Source organism: Poeciliopsis prolifica, unplaced genomic scaffold (genome assembly GCF_027474105.1).
Source record: "Poeciliopsis prolifica strain line A6 unplaced genomic scaffold, Auburn_PproV2 SCAFFOLD006, whole genome shotgun sequence".
Taxonomy (NCBI): Eukaryota; Metazoa; Chordata; class Actinopteri; order Cyprinodontiformes; family Poeciliidae; genus Poeciliopsis; species Poeciliopsis prolifica.
In genome coordinates this window covers 14762292-14789658 of record NW_026562381.1, presented here as the reverse complement: position 1 = coordinate 14789658, position 27367 = coordinate 14762292, and the positions used below count along the sequence as shown (strand labels likewise).

Sequence of the window (27367 nt, the reverse complement as noted above, 5' to 3'; positions counted from 1 at the left end):
TTTACTACATAAATCTTATATACACAATCACGAGGGAGATTGCTATATTTCCAGTCGTCCTGTAGTCATGGATGACCTTCACATGGAGGGTAAAAGGTCTTTGTTATGCGACATGTTCATTGCATAGACGCACATTAACATGTCTGTTGATGTTTATCTGAGAACATTAACAGAAAGTTAGAGGAACCCTAAGTGGCAAATGCTTCTAGTGGCCATGCATGCAAACTTTGAAGCTTTTATTGCGTTTTGTAAATGAGCTACAATCAGACCCTATAATTGCAAGTTTAAAGGAGAAAAAAAATGCTGAAACACAAAGGGAGTGAATTACTTTAGTTTGGTTTAATGCATTCTTCCCACAAGATTTAAACGAAGCCTGGAAGTCTTTTTGCATTGAATACAATGAGTGAAAGTGGACAATAGTCCCTCTATTTTTATGTATAAACTGCACATGTAGAGAAGAACCTGTGAACATTTGAACATTTTAAAATAAGAAGTTTCAGAATGTTTTGGAATATGTTTCAAGCTAAACATTCTGTGGGGAAATCATAAATATTCAAGTACTGTAACAACATAATAGGTTTTAAATGCTTATTCAGCAATATACAGTCCAACTTTCCTCGGCTCGTTTAAACTTTCAATGACATTTCTAATCCCAGGTAAGACTGAGCAATGGAATTCCAAGAACTTTATTTCTTCAGTCTTATTGCTAAATAACAAATAACTATGTAGAATGTATTTAATTGTATTTTTTATGAGATTAATTACATCTATTTTGTATTATTTTTAAATAAACTGTTGGAGAGGGTGAGACATGAAAATTATGTTAAAGAATTTTCAACAATGATCAAGTGGCTGTATTGCTTATGCATTGGTACCCATATTTACAAGAATTTAAACTTTCATTCTCCTCTGTTGATGTTTCATTTGTTTGTTAGGGTTAAACATATATATTTATATATTTTTTTCTTTTTTTTGTCTTCAGGGTCCCTGGTTTTTGCTGTTACCGTCACTGATGAGGACTCCGGCTCTAATGCCCAGCTGCACTATTCCTTGATGGGTCGGAACTCAGAGAAGTTCAAGATCGATCCAGTAAGAGGCGCCATCACTGCCAATGAGAGGCTATCTGGAAGTTCAGAGGTTACCCTGACAGTTCGCGTAAAGGACGGTGGAGCTAACCCAAAAATGGATACGACCACAGTGACAGTGCGATTTGTTACGGGAGGAAACTTTCCCATCATCAAGCTGAAGGAGCGGGCGTTTACTTTTCTGGAGAATCAACCTACCAACCACATTGTCACAACAGTGACAGGGTCTTCTATGAGGGGTGGACCATTGTCATACTACATAGCAAGTGGCAACCTTGATTATGCCTTTCACATAGATCAGCTCTCAGGCGAGTTATCCATCAGACATCCGCTGGATTACGAGCACATTTCCAAATACGTTTTATGGATTGAAGCCAGAGATCAGGGTTTCCCCCCTTATTCTTCATATGAGAAAGTAGAAATAAATGTTCTGGATGTGAATGACAACCACCCAGTGTTTGATAAGGATCCCTTTCATGCTGAGATACTGGAGAACCTATCACCACAGCGTGTCCTGATGGTCACCGCCGTTGACTTGGACAGTGGCAATAATGGACAGCTGGAATATGCTATAATCGAGGGCAACAAGGAGAACAGTTTCAGCATCAACCGAGCCACTGGTGAAATACGAACCACTAGGCCACTGGACCGAGAGAAAGTAGCGCTTTATGCACTAAAAGTGAAAGCCACTGATCGAGGTTCACCACCAAAAAACACAGCAGTTAAGGTGCTAATTAATGTGCTGGATGTGAACGATAATGCTCCCAGGTTTTCCAAGATATTCAGTGCAACAGTGGCTGAAAATGCCCCTGTTGGCTTCACCGTTACCAGAGTCACAACCACAGACGAAGATGCAGGTTCAAACGCCGTTAGCCGCTACTCTGTTACAGATGGCAGCCTTCCATTCAGTATTAATCCAAGCACAGGGGACATAACTATCAGCAGGCCACTTAATAGAGAAGACACAGATCACTACATCATTAAAGTGTCTGCTCATGACTCTGGCTGGACAGTAAGCACAGACGTAACAATATTTATAACAGACATTAACGACAACGCTCCCAGGTTCAGCCGTCCATCTTATTACTTGGACTACCCGGAGCTCACAGAGGTTGGTTCTCTGGTCACACAGGTCTTGGCCACAGATCCAGACGAGGGAGTCAATGGCAAAATTTTCTACTTCATTCGATCCCAGTCAGAGTACTTCAGAATCAATGCCAGCTCTGGAGATGTGTTCATCAAGCAGCAGTTAAAGTATCAGAACTCAACTGGTGCTGCCAGTGTAAATATAAACCGGCACAGCTTCATTGTGACAGCCTCAGACCGAGCAGTGAAGCCTTTAATGAGTGAAACAACAGTGATTGTAAATATAGTAGACAGTAATGATAACCCTCCTGAGTTTGATTCAACCACTTACTTCACTCCCGTCACTAAAAGTGTCAAAGTTGGCACCAGACTAATAAAAATCACAGCTTATGATAAGAAAGATTTTGGCCTTAACTCTGAGGTTGAGTACCTGATAACAGGAGGGAACAGCTCCAGTAAATTCAAACTAGACAAAATAAGTGGGTGGATTACAGTTGCTGCTTCCCTCACGTCTGATATAAATAAGATTTTCCTCATTGACATCACTGCGAGGGACAAAGGAAATCCTCCCTTGTCTGCACAAACAACAGCGAGAATTGTAGTGACAGAAGAAAACCATCACACACCAGAGTTCTCACAAAGCCAAATTTCAGCCACAGTACCTGAAAGCCTCGCTGTGGGAACAGCAATCAGAACTCTCTCTGCCAGAGACAAAGACAAAGAAATGAACGGCCTTATCACTTACAGTATAACCTCAGGCAATGATAAGGGTTTGTTTACATTGAACAGTAAAACTGGTGTGTTATCCTTAGCTAATTCTTTAGACTATGAAGAGCAGCACCAACATGAACTAAGAGTTTCAGCTACTGATGGTGGCTGGATTGCAAAATCAAGTTATGTCTCAGTCACAGTACAAGTTACTGATGTAAACGACAACCCTCCTGTTTTCGATCCCGATGAGTATTTCCCATCTGTGCAGGAGAACGTCCCCAGTGGCACCACTGTGCTCAAAATGAATGCTACAGATCGGGATTCAGGATTAAACGCTGTCATGGCGTATGTGATTCAGTCATCAGATAGCGATCTGTTTGTTATCGACCCAAACACGGGCACTATCACCACCCAGGGATTTTTGGACTACGAGGCAAAGCAGGTTTACCATTTAACAGTGAAGGCTTTCAATGTCCCTGATGAGGAGCGCTGCAGCTTCGCCAACATCAACATCCAGCTTAAGGGAGCCAACGAATACGTTCCTCGCTTTGTTTCCAAACAGTACTACTTTGAGATCTCAGAAGCTGCTCCAAGAGGCACAGTTGTCGGGGAAGTGTTCGCCAGTGATCGGGACCAGGGAGAGGATGGAGTGGTTTATTATCTCATATTTGGAAGAAGCAGAAAGAAAGGTTTTGGCATCAACAAGAAGACTGGTCAGATTTATGTCACAGGTTCTCTGGACCGTGAGAAAGAAGAAAAGGTTTCCCTGAAAGTGTTGGCAAAGAATGCAGGAAGCATCCATGGGGCAGATATTGATGAAGTGTTTGTTAATATCACTATTCTTGATGCCAATGATCCCCCTGTTTTTACCCAAGACCTGTACGACGTGCAGGTCAGTGAAGGTCTACCCCCTGGTGGGCTTGTCACCTTTGTAAGTGCTGAGGATTCAGACTCTGTCCCCAGTTGGAGCAGGTTTTCTTACTCCATTGATCCTGAGCTCAACAAAAATGTGTTTACAATAAATCCAAAAACAGGTCAGGTGTCTGTAGCTGCGCAGCTGGACAGAGAAACAACTCCTGTCTATAATCTGACAGTTCTTGCAGTTGACACGGGCACACCTCCTGCCACCGGAAGCGCGACCATCATTGTGAATTTGGAAGACATCAATGACAACGGTCCAACATTGATGACCACCTACACTGAGGTGATGGAGAACCAGAGAGCAGGCTCTTCAGTCACAACCCTGACATCCTCAGATCTGGATCTACCTCCCAACCAGGGCCCTTTCCTCTACAGTCTTCTGAGTTCTGGCTCTGCCAACAGCTACTTCAGTCTCAGTTCAGCTGGTATCCTGACCACCAGCCGGGAGATTGACAGAGAACAGATTAGTGACTTCTATCTCTATGTGGTGATCAAGGACTCTGGTGTGCCTCAGATGTCCTCCACTGGAACGGTTCATGTTAAGATAAATGATCAGAATGACAACCCTTCAGAGTCACGGTCCATGGAAATCTATGTCCACTATTTCGGAAACACATTTTCTGGAGGTTCTTTGGGAGATGTTAGACCTCAAGATCCTGACATCCATGATCGGTTCCACTGCTCCCTTATTCCTCCATCATCTGGTCTGTTTGCTATCCCAACAGGAACATGTAACCTCAACTCTAAAGCCCGCTCAACAGACGGAACATTTGAACTAACCATTCGCAGCAGTGATGGTGTCCATGGATCGGTTAGTAGCACAGCCAAAGTTTTCTTTATGGGTTTCAACAATGCCACTGTAGACAATAGCATCCTCATCAGACTGCACTCTGATGGAGTCAAAAGCTTTCTCACCAATCACTACCTCAGCTTCTTACGCATTGCCAACTCTCAGCTAGCAGGACTAGGCACAGGGGTGCTGCTTTATGGAGCATTTGAGCTCAACAATCAGACTTTCCTGATGGCAGCTGTGAAACGGGGCCATGGACAATACGTGAACCCCAGCGGCGTGGCCACATTCTTTCAGAGTATCAAAGACATTTTATACAGACAGAGTGGGGTGCAAATAGATGCAGTAGACCATGATCCATGCACGCACAATCCATGCCAGAACGGAGGCAGCTGCAAGCGGCGTCTCAGTGTCGGGCCTGATATGAAGACAGAAGAAAGTGTCCCTGTGATCCTCGTTTCCAACCACCCCCTGCAGCCGTATGCCTGCGGCTGCAGGCCGGGATACGCAGGAGCCCTGTGTGAGATGGACATTGACGAGTGCCAGCCATCGCCTTGCCACAATGGTGGCACCTGCCACAATCTGGTTGGGGGGTTTTCCTGCACCTGTCCTGAGGGATTCACCGGTATGGCCTGTGAGAGGGATGTCAACGAATGCCTTTCCAATCCCTGCAAGAATGGGGCGCTGTGCCAGAACTTCCCCGGTGGCTTCAACTGCCTCTGCAAGTCTGGGTTTGCAGGTATTAATCACACAGAGGTCACTTTTTGTGTCTTTTCCAGCTGTTTACAGAAGTATTCGTACCCTTTGACTGTTTTCACATTTATACGTCAAAACAATATCACTCTTTATATGTTATTCCAATTTTATGTCCCATAGAAAATACAGCATTATGGTGAAATAAAAGAAAAAAATATGTATGATTTAAAGTAAGACTTTTTTCTTTCCCTACCTATTTCAGTCTGATACTCAGAAAAGTATATTTGAATATGAAGATATACAAAACTGAGTGAGGGATACCAAAAACGATTTGCAGTTGTAATTGTAGCATTGTAAATGAAAATCCATGCCACACTTTTCAGATTTTGATTTGTCAAAAATAAGGCTTAATATTTGTGTTGAAAGATGTTGATTTTTATTTCAAGTCAATTTGTAAACCAATTTTAATGAACACAATGAGACAACTAATGAATTGTTAATACATTACTAGAGCAGTCATCCTATAAAGAAACCATAGCTGTCAAAAGGAACAATTTATTTCACAAAATAAAATGTAACCACAAATTATTCAAACAACACAAAGTGAATAGTCATAATGTCCTTTAAAATAAACAACTTTATTGTGATCTGTGATATAGAAAATAAATAAAATGTACTGGAGTAGGTGGCTAGGCTATGATAGTGCGAAAAACATACAAAGGTGTGGATACTTTTGCAAAGCACTGTATATCTTTAGTATGGTCACCCACATTCAAAATATTTGCTTCTTATTGTTTCCAGTAGATGTCGTAGTCACTTATTTTGGTTTCTAGTTGGGGAGTATCAGCTGTGATTCATATCAGCCTGCAGTGTTTGCTTTAATAAAAAAGGATGATACAAAGCTGACCTTTGTCAGAGATCCAGTCTTCGCCACAAATACAGTTTGCTGGTGTTTCATTTCCATTTGTGCCTTCATGCACTGGCAGTTCTGACCACACACAGACACAAGGATTTCTTCTCTGACCAAATTACACAAAGAGAGATTTTCTCATCATGGATTTTTTATTTGGCTTCATTATGAGTTATTTGACAAATGAGAAGCTTTATAAAAGATCCAATCAGGCTTCTTAATTTGGAAATGTAATGAACACAGTGCATTATTGGCCTGAATTAAAGGGGAGTGGATTTTAAGTGGAAATAGTTTGAACAGCCATTTGGATCCTGTGTGATGTTTAACCTCTTGCTGCAGCATCTGAAAGACATTTTGAAAGCATTCTGTGCAGGCGCTTTGCCCAAAGTGAAGTCATTACTGTCCCTTTTTATTATGACGATAAAAAATGGCCACAAATCTAGAAGTTTTATCAAGATGGACTACTCTCATTCAGAAATGAACTTAGTGACCTACAGTAGTTTTGTGCCCTCCCTTTGAACTCTTAACTTCCTGTACTCCACAACTGGATTTTGGCAGCTAAATCCATCTCCATTAAGCAACATGTCTCAGGATTTACAGCATTAAATTTACTCCCAGAGTTCACAGTCAGTTTGTTTCTTTTGTACCATGTGCCACGCATCATTTCTGTCTATTGTTTTTATTATCACTGTCACATTCCTTATCAAGATGTTAAACCTTTGCTTGCATCTGTGGCAGCCATCCATGTACATTTCAGCCGTTTGTCTGTCTGCACTGCAATAAATAGCCAAAAAAACAGCTTGCACTAGGTTGTTAAGCCTGAGTGTTCTCCACTCAATGAGATCATTTGGCTTTCCCTAATGAAGTTTGTTGTTTATGAAATTACATTAACAATTTCATAAATAATTGAAATTCCACCTTAGAGGTGAAATTCAGCCTTAGAAACATTAGAACAAGGGTTTTATTAAGCAGGGCGTTTTAAAATGTGCTGATCATTAAACCTCAACTTGTGTTGTACAAAACATGCAACAGATTCCCCATTAACCTTTTAAACAATGGTGAAGCCAAAATGGGAAAGCAGTGTATGTAAAACTAAGTACACCTTTGCTGTTAAAAGCAAAAGTAACAGTGATGTGTTGCCAATCAGTCAGCTTGATTTATTATTGTGAACAATTCTAAAAGCAAGCATTTACATGTACAACTCTATTGCTGATTTGCGGCACACAGGTATGTGTTAGCACAATGCCAAGACAGAAAGACATTAGCAATGACACGTCACTTTTTCTGTAAGGAAGAGCATTTTCATTTTGTCTTCAACTTTGTTTTCCAATTGTATGGTTAGTGCCATTGTAACTTTCCTAGAAATTAAGGCCTTGTAACTTTCCTAGAAATTAAGGCCTTGTAACTTTTCTAGAAATTAAGGTGGACATACTTTCTTTTACTTTCCCATTACAATAGACAGCAACATAAGGGTGACTAAATGGTAAAATATATTTGTGTTGCAGAGCAGTTCTCAGCTGTGCTGTCATGAAGGATATGATAAGATGAAGAACACAGCAACACTTTAAGTGCTTAGAAACAACTTTATTAGACCTGCACATTTCAGCTTGTGGCCTTCGTCAGGGTCATTGAAGGCCACGTTGGTCTACTAAAGTTGTTTCTTAGCACTTCAAGTCTTACTGGAGTCTTCTCTTCATCAGATCTTTGAACTTCTCCATGCATCTTGGAAGTCAGTGAAGCTGTGCCAGAAACATTTTTGGTGTCATGAAAGGCCTCCATAACTCAGTTTTCTGCATTTGTATTGTGTTGTTCACCACACCATCCATTTTAATTTGTGTTGTTCTGTGAACTCAGGCAAAACGTGTGACTCCATCATCAATCACTGTGAGTGTAACCCTTGTTTTAATGGCGGCTCCTGTCAGAATCGGTTGGATGGATATTACTGTCACTGTCCGTTTGGTAAGTAATGAAAGGAAAGCTACAGGAAAAACAAAAGAAAGCAAGATAAATGTTGTTCTAAAACCCTAGATTCCTAAGCAAATGCTGCCACCATCTTCATTTTTCATGCTCTGTACTTTTTGTTTTCCTTAAAAGCCAAAACATCTTGGAAGATGATGATTTGCTTAATGTAGTGTAAGCACAACATTTTGGTCTGTAAATTTCTGTAGATTTTGAATTTGAACCAGTCATCTGTTGTCTATGTTTTCCTCAGGTGTTTTTGGCAAACACTGTGAACTGAACAGCTATGGTTTTGAGGAGCTCTCCTACATGGAGTTTCCCACTCTGGATCCCAACAATAACTATATCTACATCAAGTTTGCCACTCTGATGAGCAACGCCCTGCTGATGTACAACCACGACAATCAGACGGGTGACAAGGCTGAGTTCCTGGCGTTGGAGATCTTTGAGGGCAGATTGCGTTTTTCCTTCAACCTGGGCAGTGGGACCTACAAACTTATGACCATGATTAAAGTTTCAGACGGCCAGTTCCACACAGTCATCGCCAGGAGAGCTGGGATGGTAAGAGGCATTTCTTAGTGCAGCTTTATGATCACTATTAGCTTCGAGTCACCAAAACAGTGATAAAACTGAAAGAACTGTAGTCAACAATGTCAATGTCCTGATCTTTTACAGCTTAAACCTGTACTCACATTTGGCTTTACTCTCTGAAAATGATAATTGAAGCCCCAAACCAGTGATGGCTCAGCTTATAGTTTTTATAGCATGTTATTACATATTACTGGTTGCTGAGATTTATAATACCAGGATTCAAAATGGCCCTGAAAAATGAAAATTGTCTCCTGGGCTCTGAATGAGTGTCTTCTCAATGCCAACAGCACAGTGGCAAAAAGAGGGTAAAGAAGTCAAAGTGGGTTCTGTCAGGTTTCTCCTAACGTTTGCTGCTGCTGGACTTTAGATCTGTCGTTTCCAGCAGTGCAGTGGGGTTTCATAGGAAGCCGGTAAAATCGTTAAATTGTCAGTTTTGAAATGTTGCAGAGTGATGGCCTGGAAAGGAATACGGCCCATATTGAGAACTGTGAGTCTGTGAAAATTGAGGTGTTTGTTCTCTTGAAGAGTGAGTGAGAAATGTCAGGATTGTAACGCCGGGTCTCCAAGGCACCGTAAAGTGATGCTGATGGCCATGTTTGCAGAAGTTGATGCGGGTCGTTTCTGTGGTCGGGCATCAGGTTAGTTTCCAGTTCCTGTTCCTGAGTTATGATGTCAAAAACAGGCAGAAATCACAGACTTCTCTTTGAAGTTTCAGAGTGATCAGACAGAGCTCAGAGGTCATATACGGTGTTGAAATCAAGACTATAAGCATCATGTCTGCAAGCAGAAATGTTTTCAAATTCTCCTGAAACGCATAAAATCATATAAAATAATAAAAGATGTGTTTAAATTTGATTTCAAATGATGCATCAGCAATTTTATTTCTTGCATTGAAAAAAGGTGAAGCTGGTGGAGAAATTTCTTACCATAATTTTAGAATGTGGTTCTCAACTTTTAAAAAATATTAACATTTCTGGTTGTCTATTAACGCATCTCAGCTTCTTAGTGAAGATACAAAAAAATTTTAACTCTTAGCTAGATGTTTCCTCAAAATGATCAGATTTGTCTGTTAATTATAATCTAAGTCATTATTCACAACGTGTTCACAATGAATACCAGTTTAAATATCTAATGAAAGTCTTTGGAAAAAGTAGAAAGATAACAGGCAAAGTTTGGATAGAATTACAAATGTAAAAACGCTGACTGGCTGATTACTTGACAGTAGGGGGGACAGAAACAAGTTGATAAAAGCAAGAACAGTTTGTTTTCAGTTCAAGAAAACTTAAAATGTTTTTTAAGGCCGATTGAAAATGAAGTGTGACAGTTTAGTTTTGGAAACTGTCAAAAAGCATGAACAACAAGCTTTTGATTAAGTGAATTATTTGTCCTAATAAAAGTGGGAAAGCAGATGTAGAACAGCAAAGGCACAATACTAAACTGTGGTTGCTCTGTTAAATTTGGCAGAGGAAAACAATACAACTTTGTCAGCAGTTTTAAATCAGTGTCAGCAGAACACAAAAAACAGCCTTCATATTTTTATCTGCATTTGCTCCTAATTTCAAATGTTGTTTATTTTTTATTATTTTGAAGAAAAAGCATCCATGAATGTTCTTTTACCTCTCTGCAGACTGACTGTGTCCATGTGTGTGTTTGATTGAATAGACATTTTGCGTGTGTGTATGTTTGCCCTGCGGGGATGATTTGTGTCAGAGATCCGGGCCGGTGCGGTCCGTGTTTACTTAAACTCCAGGAGAGGTGGAGCGTGATTGCTCCAGTTTTTCAACACTTTCACACACTTTTCCGGACAGTTTCCTCACCGGCACATTTCGTTTCTTCCTCCTGGGCTCGTTCCCGACATCAGAACGCAGAAACAACAACACACATCTGGGCGAATGCTTTACTGGCATTGACAGGAAAACAGGAAACTGTAGGGAAACAGAAAAATGTTTGGCATTTTTGTGCCACTCTTATCACATGTATGAATCAAATCATAAAATGTTTTTGTTGGTCTATGTGCATTGTGAAGGACTGAGGTCATACTCAGACCTCAACATGCAGAATTAAAGACATTTATAGCAGTAGAACAAATAATTAGTTTATAAAACCTGAAGTTAATCTACTGAAATAAGTAGTCAGAAACACAGATGTTTAAGCGTTATGAAATAATTTTGTCCTTGGATTTTATTGTGACTATTGAGAATCCCTCCAAATTAATGGAAGGCTGTTCCAATCACTTCCACATTCACAGGTGAATAGGGGTTGTATGATGTTGTGCACACAAAGGACTTGGGATGTTTTACACTAATGTTTCAGGGAGAGATAACACATCAGAAAACCAAATAGGATTGTGTTTGTGGAAATGTTTGATGTCAACTTTGCTCCAACAATCTGGCATTATGAGTGGAGGAAGATGGATTGATGGAGAACCTGCCTCTGACTTACGGATGGGTTGTTTTATCATCCATCCATCTTTGAGATGAAGTCAAACCAGGTTTGAAAGGCAGTAAGGTAGTTACACTAACCTTAACCCTTTAATTGGTTCTGGTGCATCTGTATGCCGCAATTTGTTGTTATTGTATTTCAGGTTATGCCAAACTCATGCCTAATCTGTGGTTGTTTTAAGGCAAATTTGAAGGAGCATTTATTTTTAATTTTTTTTAGAAGAAGAGTTGATATTGCTCTTAGGTTTTTCTCCCAACAGCAGTTCTGCTTCTCATCTGCCTACCAAACTAAAATAAACCACTTCTGTCTGCAATCAGATGGTGTATTTTTACAACATAGAGCTCAGAAGTAATTTTGGATCTTCTCACCTAACTCTTTACAAAACATTAAATAATCACTTTGTTGAAAAATGTTAACAGCTGTTTAAGCAGCACAAGTTTTGTTTGTTTAGTGAATCATTTTTAAAAGTTAATCACAATAAAGAGGGGAATAAATCTGCTTATTCTTGTACTGAATATTTTGATTGGCCTGTAGAAATAAGTAAGGTAATTGGGCACAGAGGACATGTTACATCTAATCAGTTAACACTGGAGTATGTTCTGCATCTATCCTGTTAGCGGCACCTTATCAATCCTGTGGAGGTTAGCAGGGGGTCTTGGACCCCCATCCCAGATGCCTCTTGGTGAGAGGAGAGCTACTCCCTGAACAGCCAATTTGTCCATCAGTGGACAAAAAAAAAAAAATAAAAGATGGACGACCAGGAATGCTCAAGCTAACGTCTACGGCCAATTTAAAAACTCCAATTAATCTTAACATGCATGCTGTTGAACTGGAGGAAGAAATCTAACTGCATGAGAACATACACACCAAAGTTGCATGTTATTGAACTATTCTAAAGAAGTGTGCTTCATTGTATTTCCTACCAATTTATTGCAACATTGTACTTATATATTTTCCCCCCGAACAGATTTCAGCTGAATTGTTTGGATAAATACATATCAAAAGAGGGAAAGATTTTAAATTGTTTGTCATGGTGCCATTGTTTTCTTCACAAAAGCCTGTATTTTTATCTAAAGATCATATTTATATCTACTTGATCTGCAGAAAGGATGACAGAAAAAAAAAATCTTTCTTCAGTAATAGCAGGGAAGCTGGTCAGAACTGATAGAAAATTGAAAGGAGCTAAATAAAAAATGTATCTTCATGTTGAAGTGAAAAGCTAAATCCAATTTGGGATCTCTTGCAGGACTTAAAAACTGATGTTCACAGATGCTTTATATCTGGTCTGACTGAGCTTGAGCTATTTTATAATAAATAATGGACAACAATCTAAAAACTGACAGATACCCTTAGCACTTCAGCTGTAATTGCAGCAAAATATGGGCTCTGCAAAGCATTGATACAGGGAGGGTGATTACAAATGTTTGCCATAGTTTTGTAAGATTTTCACTTTACAAGTTTGGCTATTTTTCCCCCTTTTTTAAAGAAAAACTATAAAAATCATGCTGAAGTTTGTGTTTTTGGGGACAAAATGTGAGAAACAGAGGAATAAATACTTTTACAAGACTTTTATTGGGTGGATTGGCTCCCCCAGGGAATACTTAAGTGAAGCTGGGAAAGATAAAGTTGTGTGTCAGGAATAGTTTGTAGGAATATTTAGGTTCATCCTTGGTCATAATTCTTTCAATGTTTTAGCTTCTTTTTGTTTCTTGTCATTTTACAGGCAGCATCGCTTACTGTGGATCTGTGCGGTGAGGATCAGGAACCAGGATATTGTGCCGTTAGCAACGTGGCTGTTCACACTGACTGGTATGAGAATCACACACACACACATGCGTACAGCAGCTGATTATTTAACTGATCTAAATGTAAATAAGAAAATGTTGCTCATAATTTATGTGCTGTGGCAAAAAAATGTTGTATTTTTTAAAGCTGTTGTGGTGATTGTTGGTTCTTTTCTGTGCTCCAGCAGTCAAACAATCCTAAGATTTTATTTGTTGTCTTTAGCAGTGGTTTGCATGGCTCTTTCTTTGTAGAACCATTGCATGACTTATAATAAATTTGTGGTTTTCCACAGTTAAACAGAGAGAACACTATGACAACACCTTACAAAATAGAAAAAACTGATGTATCAATTAATGCAGAACTAAATAAAAGTAGATTGATCTTCCTTCTTATTGTATTTGCTTAGTGGGATCTGAAATTTGCACGTATGAGCCTCATTGCAGAAAAACTCAGGAAATATGAAATTGCTGCGAGATGAAAAGTTTTGGTTTTTCTGTTATTTCTGAGCCACATTTTTGAGACTGCATGTTTTTTTTTGTTTTTGTTTGTGTTTGTGTGGAAGTGAGTATAAAAAAGTCAACATATTATTTGAAACTCTCTGACTCAAAGCATCTTTTTATGAAAGTGTTGTGCATGTGAAAACCTTCACTACAATGCATCTGACTGTGAGCATGTTCGTGTGCCTGTATTTTCAGGATTTTGGACGTGCAGCCCAACCGGCTCTCGGTCGGCGGCGTCAGGTCGATAGAACCCATCCTTCATCGCCGGGGTCAGATCGCCACCCATGACTTTGTCGGCTGCATCATGGAGCTTGCCGTCAATGGTCGCCCGCTGGAGCCCAGTCAGGCCCTGGCATCGCGTGGCATCCTTGACAGGTTCGCAGCACAAATCCTCCGGCTCCCACATATCTTCACTGTCTCCATTTTTCTATCTATTCTCCATCCAACCATCTTCTCTAACCTACTCAGCTCCCGCTGTGGGACATCTGTTCACACTTTCAAATCCTCCCAAGAGTTTCTAAAAAGATGGGTTTTTTTAAACCACAAATGGCAGACCTTTGACTAAGGAAAGGCAATTGCTGAATATTTTCTCTTCTATCTCAGCAGTGAATGGTGAGGCAAAAGCAGATCTTTTAATATGCTAATCCACCGGGGTTCTTTAATAGTTTTTGTACTGCTGCTTTGGGAGACAAATCAAAGCTCATCTGCTCCTGTTTTTGGAGTTTCTTTTCCAGCAGAGCCCCAGGCTTCTTACTGTGAGGCTGAGTTGTCAAAGTGCCCGTCTGATTGTAGGGATTTTGCATGGCTGTGTGTCTATAGATGCCCAAGACTGGAAGGAGCCTGCACCGCCAGCCCCTGCAGACATGGGGGCACCTGTTTGGACCACTGGTCTTGGCAGCAGTGTCAGTGTGTGGATGGTTTTACAGGAAAATTCTGCGAAAAGTGTAAGTATCTGTCTTTTGAAAATTTAATTTTCTCAATTCTATATGATCGATCCTCCATGACTCATAAAAATGCCCACCAATAAAACTGCCTTCATTTTCCTGTATATTTCCGTAAAGTCAAATTGGTGAAGCAATAGTACACATCAGTTCTGTGGATTACATATTCTTACTGGAAACAAATAGTAACGTTACTGAGAAAACTGGAAACAATTGTGTGTTTGCCATCAGGTTCAATTTGGTGGGAAATCTGCTGGTTCACTTTACAGCGTGCAAAAACAGAGCCATGTTTTTCTAATCCAAGCGCAGTCATGTGCAAAAAAATGCTGTAGAGGAGATCTAGAGTCTGCAATGACAGATTAGGAGAAAAATTATACCACTAATCAGAACCAGAACAGTTCCTCCTCCGGTCATCGTAGAATGAGAAGCGACTCACTGAGGCCTTTTGTGGCCTCATGGAGGTTTTTATTAGTGTAAAACATGAAGCACCTTTTATGCTGTAGCCCCATTTAGGGAAGAAAGACTTCCAGTCCTCTCTACCCCCATCCAAAACTTTAGAAAACCCTCAAAACCAGGATATTCTCTGACATTGTAAGTCATAAATTTTAATGGAAAACACTTTGAAGTTTAGTAAGATTATAAAATCAAACATTTGCAACAAAAAAAAATGGGAAAAATACTCTAATATTGAAATAAATTTATAAGACACACATCTAGACATTTTCCTCTTTAGTTCTAGTTTGACTTGACCATTTTGACACATCAAAACCATTGTGGGCCTGGCTGTATGTTCATGGTTGTTGTCAATCTCCTCCAAACATATCCCAGTGAGAACTAAAACACATTTTTGTTGTTTTAAATGACAAAAAAGAAAAGGTCATTAGGTCAAAGTAAAACATTTTGAATGACAACTGATTGCACTTTACATTTCAATCCTTGTCATATACAGACATGTAGTTTTGAGTTTTAATTTCTCAGATTGTCAGCTGCACATGCTGACCATATGAGCGCTTCAAGGTTTATATTGTGTTTGTTAAACTCATATTTGGCTGAAGTACAGGTATTAGAGGGCTTTGGAATATGAAATCATACCATACACTTAATGGTTTAAAATGTTAGTAAACACATACATTATTTGTATTGCATTAGGTTTTGGGGATTCTATTCACATTTCAGGCCTTTTGGTACGGTTCTTTCTATAAGCCCCGGTTCTATGTGAGGATTTAATATGTTACTCAAAGACAAATTGTCTGTTCTGGGGATTCCCTCACATACTAGAAGGATATTCGAAATGGCTGGTGAGAGTATGGGGATAAATATGTGGCTGTAGCTGAGGAATTGGGAAAATAATTCGTTACCCACAGCCTGCCGAGAGCAAAGAGGAAATTTTCACTTGGCATATGAAACGTCTGTAATGTCAGCAGAGACTCTTCAGTAATTTATGTCTTTTTCCTGCAGACATGACAGCAGACACTGCACTGTCTCTGGATGGCACTGGCCGCCTCGACTACACACTGAAGCAGGGACCCAAACGTGACGTCCTGCTCAGACAGTCGCTCCAGGGCGTGGCGTCCAACTGGATCAGCCCGAGCAGCCTGGAAGTGAAGTTTAGGACACGGAGCAAGACTGGCACTCTGTTGCACATTCAGGAAAGCAGCAACTACACCACTGTTAAGGTAAGGAAAGAAGCAATAAAAAGGTCTGTTTTTCATAAGCCTAGATGTCATTTTGTACTTCTCAACTCTGTTGTACCTCTAAGTTCAGATTTTCACCCAGTTGAGGCAATGAATGGTAGAAATCTAGGAGTATATCTCCAGATAAAAGTTTGCATGCTTCACCAGTCCTCTCATCCCCGCACCTCATCAAAAAAGTGATCTCACACTCAATAGCTTTGCAATACAAAGCAGAGATAAAGCACATTTTTACCAGTAAAATCCCAGTTCTGGCTCCTACAAATTGACGTTTCAGCCTGTGTGTTCCAACGATGAGCTAAAAGTTTTAAATCCTGAACCAGCAGTCTTTTATTGTTACGACCAGGCTTGTGGGATGCAGCATAAAACGGAAAGCGATCACAGACTGTAGAAAAATACTGGGTTTATTGAGCTGGGAAAGTACTGAAAGGTAAAGTCTTGGTGATGCTATGCCAAACCAAGCACAGCGAGCCCTAAAGCTCACATGTATCCTCATCAATTCAGCCAGTGAAGACAGTTCATCAGCCAAGAACCATGACAAAAAACATAACACCTTTGATACTTGGGTCTGACATCTGTTGGTTATTTATCTGTGGGATAGAAGTATAGCAAAAGCGGCACAGTTACACCTTTCTGGAAATACTTTTTATTTAAAATGTGCCCAGTGGCCACACAGAAAACTGTGAAAGTTGCTGGGTGCAGCATTTTTCTGCTAAGAGCACAAACATGCTGACTTTGTTCACTAAATTTGAGAACAAATATGGCACTAGGATGAGGGGGAAGTATAAGGCCTCCAAGGCACAAAATTAAAATTGCACTAAAGTTGCTCTATTATCAGAGTGAATTACAAAGTAGGTACACAACAAATTCCATGCTGTAATTTTTTTAATAAACCAAAGCAAAAATTATCCCTTTTGCTTCTACAGCATTGGCTAAAAACCACATTTTTCAAATCAAATGTACTTGAATAAGTGATCATCACCGTCACCACCTTTTCAAAGGCAGGTTTAGCAGAGTAGCTTAGATGGATGGAAAAAAACTGCCCAGTCTGCTCTTTTGTGGGTCATTGCTTTCCTAAAAAATAAAACAACAAAACATTAAAACTAAGGAAGTATTAAAGAAAGAACACTGTAAGCATTTTATTTCAAATCAAAATCTTGTTAAGATTGTTTTCCATGAAGGTTCTGCAGAAATACAAAGGACTTCCTGATTCTAAAAGAATGTGGCTGTCTAGACTTACTAGGAAAATTGTTGACACTGTGTTGAGGTTAATTGTTTCTAACCAGAAATATATTCAAACATCAGCAGACATCAGCAGAGACTGAGCTTAGGAAAGGTCCACCAGTCTTTCTCAGACAGCTCCCCTTCAGCCCTCTCCTCTTCCCCTCTGTCCCTCTCTGACTGATCTTGGGCTGCTGCCCAAAGAGGCCCGAACGTTCATTCAACGCCTTCAATTTTCCTTTCAGACATCTCAGCCCAATCGACCACTTCCCACTGCAACATGAGGCTTTCTCAGCTCTGATTTGGTCTTCCGGCTCAGAATGGCTTCTGGTGCTCATCAAATCTCAGCTTTCTAAAGTATTAAAACAACTACGAAACAAACAAAAAAAAAACTTTCTGTGGGAATGCATACTGTGCAGGTATATAAGTTAAGAGAACTACATAAACAGTGATGTGAAAAAAACAAGATGTTTAATAGATAAGTCTCATGATCGGTTTTCCAGCTTCAGAGAACTCTGTATTCTTTGGCTTGGTGTGCTTTTCCCATTTTAAATCAATTTTTCCGGAAGCTACTTATCATGGGTGACTTTTGGGTTCTTTGTAAAGGGAGGAGAACAAGATTACTTTTCCATCGAAGTGAGGAGAACACGAGATTACCATTCGCAGAGAAAGCCACAAACTCGTAGTCAATGCCAAAGGAGGCTTATTAATTTTGCTTAAAGACACATTGTGTGCTTTTTTCCCTCAAGTCAGAGAATGAAGCATTGCACTTTCTGTGAATTCATTTGTTTTCAGGCTTTTGATAGTCCTGCAGATGAACGGCATGAGTAAAAAGCATGAAAGTCGTGAGAACATGATAGAGCGTAGCGTGTCCTGGCAAGAGAAAGATTAATGAGCATTTATGAAGCTGCATTTTTGTTTCTCATCTCTGAAAAACAGAGATGAGAGAAGTAACATTCATTTTTCACTGCATTTTTCAGGAATTAATATTCCTGAAAAATTAACGTTCCTGAGTCAGTTTGGTAAAGACTCAGGAAAGACTTCGTGCCATCAGTCCTGATAAATGTTGGCATAACAACGCATTGCATTAATCTGAGAAGCTGCAGTTTTGTTGTTTATGTAGCTGCCTCTTTCTAAATTTTATCTGACAGTGAACAAAATGTGGGAGTAAGCATTTTGTTGACTATCTTGCTCTGTGTTATCTTTGGTATTTTTAAATGTTTATATTCACATGTTGATAAAACTGTCATTTAGCTTATTTCCTTTACAGTAACAAGAGCAAATACAGCCTTAAAATAAATGTGCTTTTATTTATTTTTATTTTTGCAGTGGCATAGTCATACATTAAAAAAGATTAAGAAATACAATCTTTGTTTTGAGGACTTTGGGAAACAAAAATCCTCATATGCCAGGAGAAAAAAAATACTTTTCCTGATATATGAGCAAACAGGGAGAAATAATTCCTGTTTGTACATAAGCTCTATATTTTTATCTGATTCTACAACAGATATTTACTAAAATCTCCTCCCCATGAAGCTTAACGATACACATGTGGGCCTTTTTTAATAATTCTTGGAGAAACTTTCTGACCTTTTAAGAACTCCACAAATCTGCCTTTTATGCTCTCTTATCAACTTTTCTTACCTTTTGATAAGAAAATATAAAACAAATTCAATAAATTAATGTATTAAAAACATCTTCAATTATGTTTTATTGTGTTAAGTTTTGTACACAAAAATTGAAAAAAACAATTTTATTCTCATATATTTTTTACAATATAAAGAAAAAGTACAATATTCTGCCTAGTAAGCTCATGAATACTAAATATAAATCTAGTGAATGTTTGCAATGAGTTCTTCATTTTTTCATAATTCAACTTTCATTATGTTTGTAAAATTAACCCCTAAATTTTACATTAAAAAGATATAATTGTCTCCCATTTTCTGTAATTATTATTATTTTTAAACATTGTACAATGTTAATGAGCTGAAAGGAACCTGGAACTTTCCCTTTAGCTGACTAACAATCCACTTAAAAAAAAAGTGTAACATTCTGCACTAGCTCGCTGGGTGGGCTGTCACAATAAAAGTAGAAATAAACTAAATTTTTTCATTTTACTAGGGGAACATTTGCAATCAAGAAACACATAAGCAAACTTTATTTCTGTTCTCTTGCTCAGTTGAGGAATGGCAACATCAACTACATCTCGGATGCTGGTGTTGGTGGAAAGGTGGAGAGGACTCTGGGAGACGCTGTATTATCGGACGGCCAGTGGCACATCCTCCGGATGTTTAAGAACGGCTCGTCCACTGTCCTCCAGGTGGACGGTGGACTCCCCAGACCCATCCAACACGCCACCCAAGACTTCGGAGGTCTCAGTGTTCTGACCTTCTCGTTAGGTGGGATCCCACCTGGACCCGCTCAGCAGAAAACTGGAGCAGGTATAAACTTTCTTCTGTTAGTTTTTCCCCTGATCATTTATAGTTTTGTGTTACTTTAGGTTTAGTCACTGATGGCCCCAAGTTGTGTTTTGTGAAGCAAACTTTTATCTGTCAAACTATCCATGCAGTAAATAAGAGTTTCCCCACCAGGTTGATATGACCACCCCTTCTTTCACCCGAGCATCAAAATGCTGATGTCAGCCACTCAGTAGCAAGATTAAAAATACTTTCAAACTCAAAACAAGAGCATAGGGAGTTACTTAATGATGCATAAAAGCTTATTCTGCAGCAACAACAAGATGTTGCTTTGTCCTCTTGAGAAGGAGATGAACCAAAAACGGAGTCTCATAACTAAATTGTCCACATTTCAAACATGAAACTGCCTTCAAAAACGATTTACTCTGAACAGCAGTGACTGCATCAAGTCAGTTTCTACACATTTGGGTCTTTGAAACAAGCAGCCAAAGTGAAGGAGGTCAAACTTCTTAATTAAAATAATTGTTGCAAATGTTAAAATGTGTTTTGGTTATTAAATTGGAATAATTTCTAGGTTCTTCACCAGTTTTTCCAAAAATGGCCCTTACATGATGTTTCAGGAAAGATAAATATATATAAAACACTAAAAGGAATTCTTGAATTGGATGGATACATTGATCTAAGAAAAAATAAATCAATTGAAACGTGGCATTGTTGAAGATACTCCCAAAACATCTGTAGCTCATGTTTTCTTTAACAAAGTTGATCATCTCATCAGAATCGAAAGACATACAAAAAAATGCTCATGCTTGTTACATTTGTACACAAAGATAGAGGCCATCTGCAAATCTTGATTTATTTTTAAAATATGGTCTTTAAGTTATGGAAAACTGTAGGTTTATAAAAGCATTTGCATCATTCCTGTTATTCTGCAAAACAAAACTTTAGTCAGATAAGGGCAAAGGTATAAAAATACAAGGCAAACTAGCCTGTGGCAGTTGTATCTAAAACTGAGCTGCTATCCTGCAAAAGTTTGACAAAGTGAAGTTTCTACCAATTACACAGACCAGAACCAACATTAGTTTAACTTTACTTCATTTCGGAAAATGTTGATTTTTCATGCTAAACTTCTTCCCAGTTTAGCTTTTCTTTGCTGGGTTTTTAAATCCCAGATCAGATGTCCTTGAGTATAAGTTTGGAAAAGGTGAAGCAGAGGGTTTCCAGGAGGAGGTAATGCAACACAGTAAATTTTAGGATTTTAAGGGGAGGGAAAAACAAGGCTTATACTATGTACTAATATGGTAAAAAATTAGCCATTTGAATGATTTGTTGAAGTCTTTTACAAAGGGACCGTTTCAAAACAAACACACTCTCAGCACGCAGACCTGTGGCAGGCTGCCTGTTAACCAGCCTTTACCTCAGTGTGTGTCTGAACATTTGGGTTCTATTGTGCTCTCGCTGCTCCTAAGCTAATGAAAAGACACAAATGGATTTAATCTGCACTGGGATAAATTCAATAAAAACCTGTTTACATCTGTGAGGCAGCGCTGTTAGGCAACAGGCTGAATTAGACACAAAGACATTCATCCAACCCAGATGCATGTCTTGAAGCCATAATGGGCCCGACGATGGATTCTCTGTTAGAAAACATTTCATGTCTTCCTTCAAATTGGCCAGTGATGGATGCATTTTTAAAATGTTTTTTTTTTTTGTTACAGTAGAAGCTTTCCATGAGAAATTACAAGTTTTATTGTTTTTGTCCTAAGCTTGAACTTATTACCCATCCAAACAAAATTCCTTTTACCTCTGATTATAGCTTGAAGTTCCTGCTGTTTATGAGGAACTGATCCAGGCCCAATGATTCTTCTTTATACCTCTGTTGTGTACCTGCTGCTGGCTGTTCTTGTTGACAAGTTCAGTTTGTTTTTCCCATATTTTTCTGCAGGTTTTGACGGCTGCCTGGCATACGTAAAGTACAATGGGGAGAACCTGCCATTTACTGGAGAGCACAGCCTTGTGGCGTTAACCAAGACCAGTTCATCTGTAAAGATCGGCTGCAGAGGGCCCAACTTGTGCGAGAGCAACCCGTGTTTAGATGGCTTGATGTGTGTCAACCAGTGGTACACATATCAATGTGTCCCGCCCGGCGACTGTGCCTCTAATCCCTGCCAGAACCACGGCAGCTGCATCCCAGACCCCCACTCCGGGTTCACCTGTATCTGCTCTGAATTCTACACTGGCAAGATTTGCGAAACTCTGGTGGCCTGTCTGGGAGTCCAGTGCCCTCAAGGTACCGTCTGCACCACAGCCGACAATGGTGGCTTTGTCTGCAGTCCCAGTCCTACAGTAGAAGCCATGGTTCTACCCATCTGGGCTGTGCCGGCTATTGTCGGCAGCTGTGCTACCGTCCTTGCGTTGGTGGTGCTCAGCCTGATCCTGTGCAACCACTGCAAAGACCGCAACAAGACCAAAGTGCCAAAGGAACCTAAGGAGAAGAAACCTAGTGAGAAGAAAAAGAAGAAAAAGAAGAAGGGTAGTGAGAATGTCGCTTTTGATGATCCAGACAACATCCCACCATATGGAGATGACATGACAGTCCGAAAACAACCAGAAGGGAACCCTAAACCAGACATTATTGAGAGGGAGAACCCATACTTGATATATGACGAAACAGATATTCCCCACAACAATGAGACTGTTCCCAGTGCTCCCTGTGCACCTTGTAACGGGCCAGAGGCAGATATTGAACATTATGACATTGACAATGCCAGCAGTATTGCACCATCAGATGCAGACATCATCCAACACTACAAGCAGTTCCGTAGCCACACTCCCAAGTTTTCTATCCAGAGACACAGCCCTCTGGGCTTTGCTAGACAGTCGCCGTTACCACTAGGGGCAACAAGCTACACTTATCAGCCTCAGTACACGCAAGCCCTGAGGTCCACTCCACTCAGCCACTCCCACTCTGCCTGTCCGACCCCCAACCCGCTTTCCAGACATTCCCCAGCTCCATTCACCAAACCTTCTTCCTTCTACCGCAACACTCCCACCAGAGACCTCAACCTGGCTCGCCGTGAAGGCAGCCCACTGGACATGCACAATGACATGTGCCAACCCCCGCCCATGTTCAACTACGCCACCCGGCTGGGGAGGCGCAGCAAAAGTCCACAGACGATGGCCGGCCATGGCCACACCTCCAGGCCGGGTAGCCGGCTGAAGCAGCCAATCGAACAGATCCCTCTAGAGACAGGGCCTCCAGTGGGGCTGTCCATTGAAGAGGTGGAGAGGCTTAACACACCACGTCCACGCAACCCCAGCATCTGCAGCGCTGACCACGGGCGCTCCAGTTCAGAGGACTGCCGCAGGCCGCTGTCAAGGGTCCGCAACCCAGCTGATGGTATTCCTGCTCCAGAGTCCTCGTCTGAAAGTGACTCACATGACTCCTTCACCTGTTCGGAGATGGAGTACGACAGGGAAAAGCCCGTCTCCTACAGCTCCAGAGTTTCCCAAGCTCTCGCAAGTCAACGAGTCAGATGCTGACGATGAGGACTATGGTGGGAGGCTCAAGCAGAGGCGATATTCTAGCCGGCGGGCAGAAGGCGGGCCTGGCATTGCCCAGACACCTTCTGCTGAGCAGCACTACACACTGCCCCACAAACTGGGCCAGCAAGCTGGGGGCTTCAACTGGGACAATCTTTTGAACTGGGGGCCCGGCTTTGGACATTATGTTGATGTTTTTAAGGACTTAGCTTCGCTTCCTGAGAATGCTGCAGCGAAAGACATTGAAATGAATAGCGGGGATGGCTCAGTAACCATTCTTAATGAAGGAGAAGCTGAGCAATATGTATGAGACTATTTATTACAGTGTTGTAGAATTTTGTCAATCGTCATTCTAAAAAAAGAAAGGCTGTATATTTTGTGAGTAAATTCAAGTGTATGTTTTTATTGATATTCAACAGAAAAAGACGAATTTTAATGCAGTAAGGCAGAAAACCGAGGAACGATTTCATCAATGCCACCTTGGAATAGTTTACCAGTCTTTTCTAGGTTGAAATTGTACAAACTGTGCACTCATCTCTCTGAGACCTCATTAAGTATATCCATCGATAATGGATGGCTTTTGGAAGAAAACCCTCACCTGAGTTCAATTTAGGAGCTTATGTTATCTCGATCAAGCATTTTTGTCCTTTATTACCAATAATATTCCCCCTCCTGAAATATTCTGTCAAGAGATAAGAAAATGGCTGAATAGAAAGTCACAGAAGTTCATGACTACATTTATGAAAGGAGTCTATTTTTAGGGATGCATTATTCATTTTTTAAAAAGAAGCATGTGTTTAATCAAAAAGCACCTGACACAGCCCTCCTGTGTGAAAACAATCACTTTCAATGTTTTTCAGACCCCACCATTGATCTGATCTTTATTTTTTTGCCTTACTCCGGTTCCTCCTCTAAGACTGGCTAAAATGTCCCAAGAGTGAAAGGTAATCACGTCTGCTGCCTTACAGACATTTGAGGATTCAGTTTTATTGGCCTGAGGAGATAGTCTTTTTGGGAAAAAGTGTTTGTTAAGAAAAAATTGCATTAACACTCTCTGACCAGCCAATATTCTCCCTGGCACTTATGAAAATAAAAATGTTGATTCTGTAAACATGACCTGAACTAAAACTTAATGAACTTATGTACATTTTTTCTTATTTTATAAAAAATCACAGTCATTTGTCATGTTGGTGGTGTTCTTGTTCATTATGTTGACATGTATGGTTTCTACATTTTTTGTACTGTTTATTAACTTAAATTACTTTAGCAGTGTTTTTATGCAAATTTTCATATGCTGAAATGTTATGTTCTTACTTTCAGGGAAAGTAAGATCGATTACTTATTTTTTACATTTGTTACATATGTAACATCAGTATTTTCCACTTTTGATAAAACTATAACATGCTGTATGCTTTGTACCTGTAAAAAGCCAATAACAGAATAAAAAAAGGTATTTATTTAAAAAAAAATTCTCATTCTTTCTGCTCATTAGGATGCATTTGAGCATCTGCAGTTTTTAAAAATAGATAAAAACCATTTGGGAGTCGAGTTATTCTCCATCTGTGCAGGATTTTAAATGATACAGAGTCTTAACAAAACATTTAAGAAAGCATTTCAGGACCCAAATGAAACCGAGCTACGCCGCTCACAGCCAAACCAAACATGGAGCGGACTCCATGACACAGACCTCCCTATTGCTTTGAGCACCTATTTACATGTGGTTTATTTAACAGAACCTTCATTTTTTTTATCATAGCTCAGTGATTTTGCATGCTTATCTGTTTTATAATATAAAGAGGGGTCCTGAGAGGATAGAGAAGATTGACAGCTCAGATCTGGACAAATGAAATGCTCTGAAGCTGTGAAAGTGGCAACACTTAGCATTAATGAAAGTCTGGGTCAACGGAGCGGGCAAAAAGGAAGAGGTTTTGCTTCTTTCGTCCAAATAAAATTTTTCACATCATTAAACTTCAAAATAATGATGATAAAAAAAACATTGTAAGTTCTATTTTCGAATGTTTCTGTAATATGTTCAACGACAGAACCATCCACAAACTTACCCTTTTTTGTTGGGAAGTAGCAATGCCGGATCGTCTTACTCTAAACACCGTGTGAGAAGGTCCAGTAAGTTTGTCTCATGGCAGTGCTTCAACATTGATGCCTTCATTAGGGAACCAGAGTTTCTAATAAGTTTGATATTAGTGTGACCATACGATTGGGATGTTAAACATTTCTCTTTAAGCTGAAACTCACCGCGATCCCAAAACTTGTGCACAAGTGGAAAATTGTCTCACCTGCAGCTGCATCCAATTTCAAGTCGCACCTTTTCCTCTTCCTGACAGAGAAAAGTAGATTAGGCTATTAATACTACAGTGTCAGTATTTATTTTTAAAACTTCTCCCCATGTAAATAAATAATGACCAACCGCTCTGCTGTCTTTCATGCCAGCTTCCATGTTCACCACCATGCAGAGACTGACCCGATCAAAGTGTTGAATGAAATCCACAGAAATACAGAGGGTGAAAAAACCCACAATGCTGACGTTATTGAACCTCAATTGACCAATCTGAGTCTTACTTAAAAAACAGGCATTTCTTTGTGTCAACAGGTAAGGTTATATGAGAGTTAACAGTAAAAGAGATTAAGTAAGGGGTTCCCCATGGCTCTGTCTTGGGGCCCCACCAAAGGAGGGACACTTAAACTTTCATAGACACATAAAGAGAATTACAAAGTCAGCTTTCTCCTGCCTGAAGATCATTTCCAGGCTCAAGAGACATGTCTCAGTACGATCTATAACATTTATTAATGCATTCATCTCTGGTTGAATTGATTATTTCAACAGTGTCTTCACAGGTTTGCCTAAAAAAAATAATCAGCCAGCTGCAGCTGACCCAGAACTCCCCCCTACAGGTATAGTACCCATTTTCTGGCAGGAATATCAGGATGGGGAGCAAAGCAGAATAATTTGGCATAACTCTCCCCCAACAGGGTTTGAACAGAAATTTATATCAGGTATGTGGCAGAAGGAAAAACCGTAAAACCTGCAGGACAGCGGGCATCGAGGACCAGGGTCAAGAGCCCCCTCGTCATCCTCTCTGTAGGTGTCGCAGAGGGGCCTCCAGCAACAAAGAGCACATTGTTTGGCACAGTGTGGTAGCATGTAAAACATCAATGAGGACAGAAGGGAATTTGTCTTCCTGATTGTCCTTGAGGCCAGCATGCTGGTGATCCCTTCAGGGGTGTTCTTGCTTTCTTTACCACAAATGCCGTTTTTAGATGTTTTCCAGACGTCTGCTTGACTTCACCAGCTTGTAGAGGAGGTTATGATGTGTTAAGGATTAATTGCAACATATATCTTTAAGAGCAAACATTGCATGTTACATAATGGGACATGGCCCTGAAGAACTTTGAACATGTGTTATTCCTGTCAGCGTAAATGTGGTTTTATTTCACAGAGCTGTGAGCTCTCTGTGTTAAAAATGACTGCTGAGTTCTCATTTTGAAATGTCAGCTGTGATGTGTTTCACAGCGGTGGGAAGCAACTTATTCATCCTGAATTGAAGGTGTGAAAGAAATGAGATTGAGTTTCCCATGATGGAGTGTTGTCTAGTAGATTTTTTCTTTGCTGAGGTTGTCTAAGTCATCAAAACTTGCCTTGTGTTGATGATTTCCAAACTGACTCAAGAGTTTTCTCTGAACTCATGGAAGGAGGGAGCAATCTTTGTCTTGCAAGATGAGAAAGATTTATTTTCCTGATTTCTAGCATGGCCTGTAGCTTCATCCAAAGCATTTTATAGATTAAAAAACATTGTTTTCCCTCTAATTAAGTTTTGGTTGTTTATTGGTCAACTGAGTAATCTGCCTTGTACAGTTGGGGCCCCACTAAAGGGGCCTCAACAATTTTTTGTCAAAGCATTTTGACAAAAACTGCTTTAAAAACACATTTGCAGACAAATGTATTGCCTCTCATGGTGCTGGCTTGTGTGTTGCTTATTGTCTATGTTTTTTTTTCTAATTTTTTTTATTAAATATGAATTTATTTTTTAAGTGAACACTGAAGAGCGGAGCTCAACTGGTC

At 40.0% G+C, this 27367-nt stretch overlaps 1 protein-coding gene across 1 annotated transcript in view; it reads left to right on the top strand.

The window, feature by feature from the left end:
- LOC129360800 (protocadherin Fat 4-like) overlaps positions 1–24748 on the top strand; it is a 120210-nt gene extending 95462 nt beyond the window's left edge. Inside the window, 10 exon segments of the mRNA XM_055031218.1 lie at positions 983–5332; positions 8054–8158; positions 8412–8719; positions 12915–13000; positions 13672–13851; positions 14296–14420; positions 15876–16093; positions 19509–19770; positions 21692–23253; positions 23255–24748. Coding sequence (XP_054887193.1) covers positions 983–5332; positions 8054–8158; positions 8412–8719; positions 12915–13000; positions 13672–13851; positions 14296–14420; positions 15876–16093; positions 19509–19770; positions 21692–23253; positions 23255–23599 — 7541 coding nt within the window. The 3' untranslated portion in view covers positions 23600–24748.
- Positions 24749–27367: the final 2619 nt, after the last annotated feature.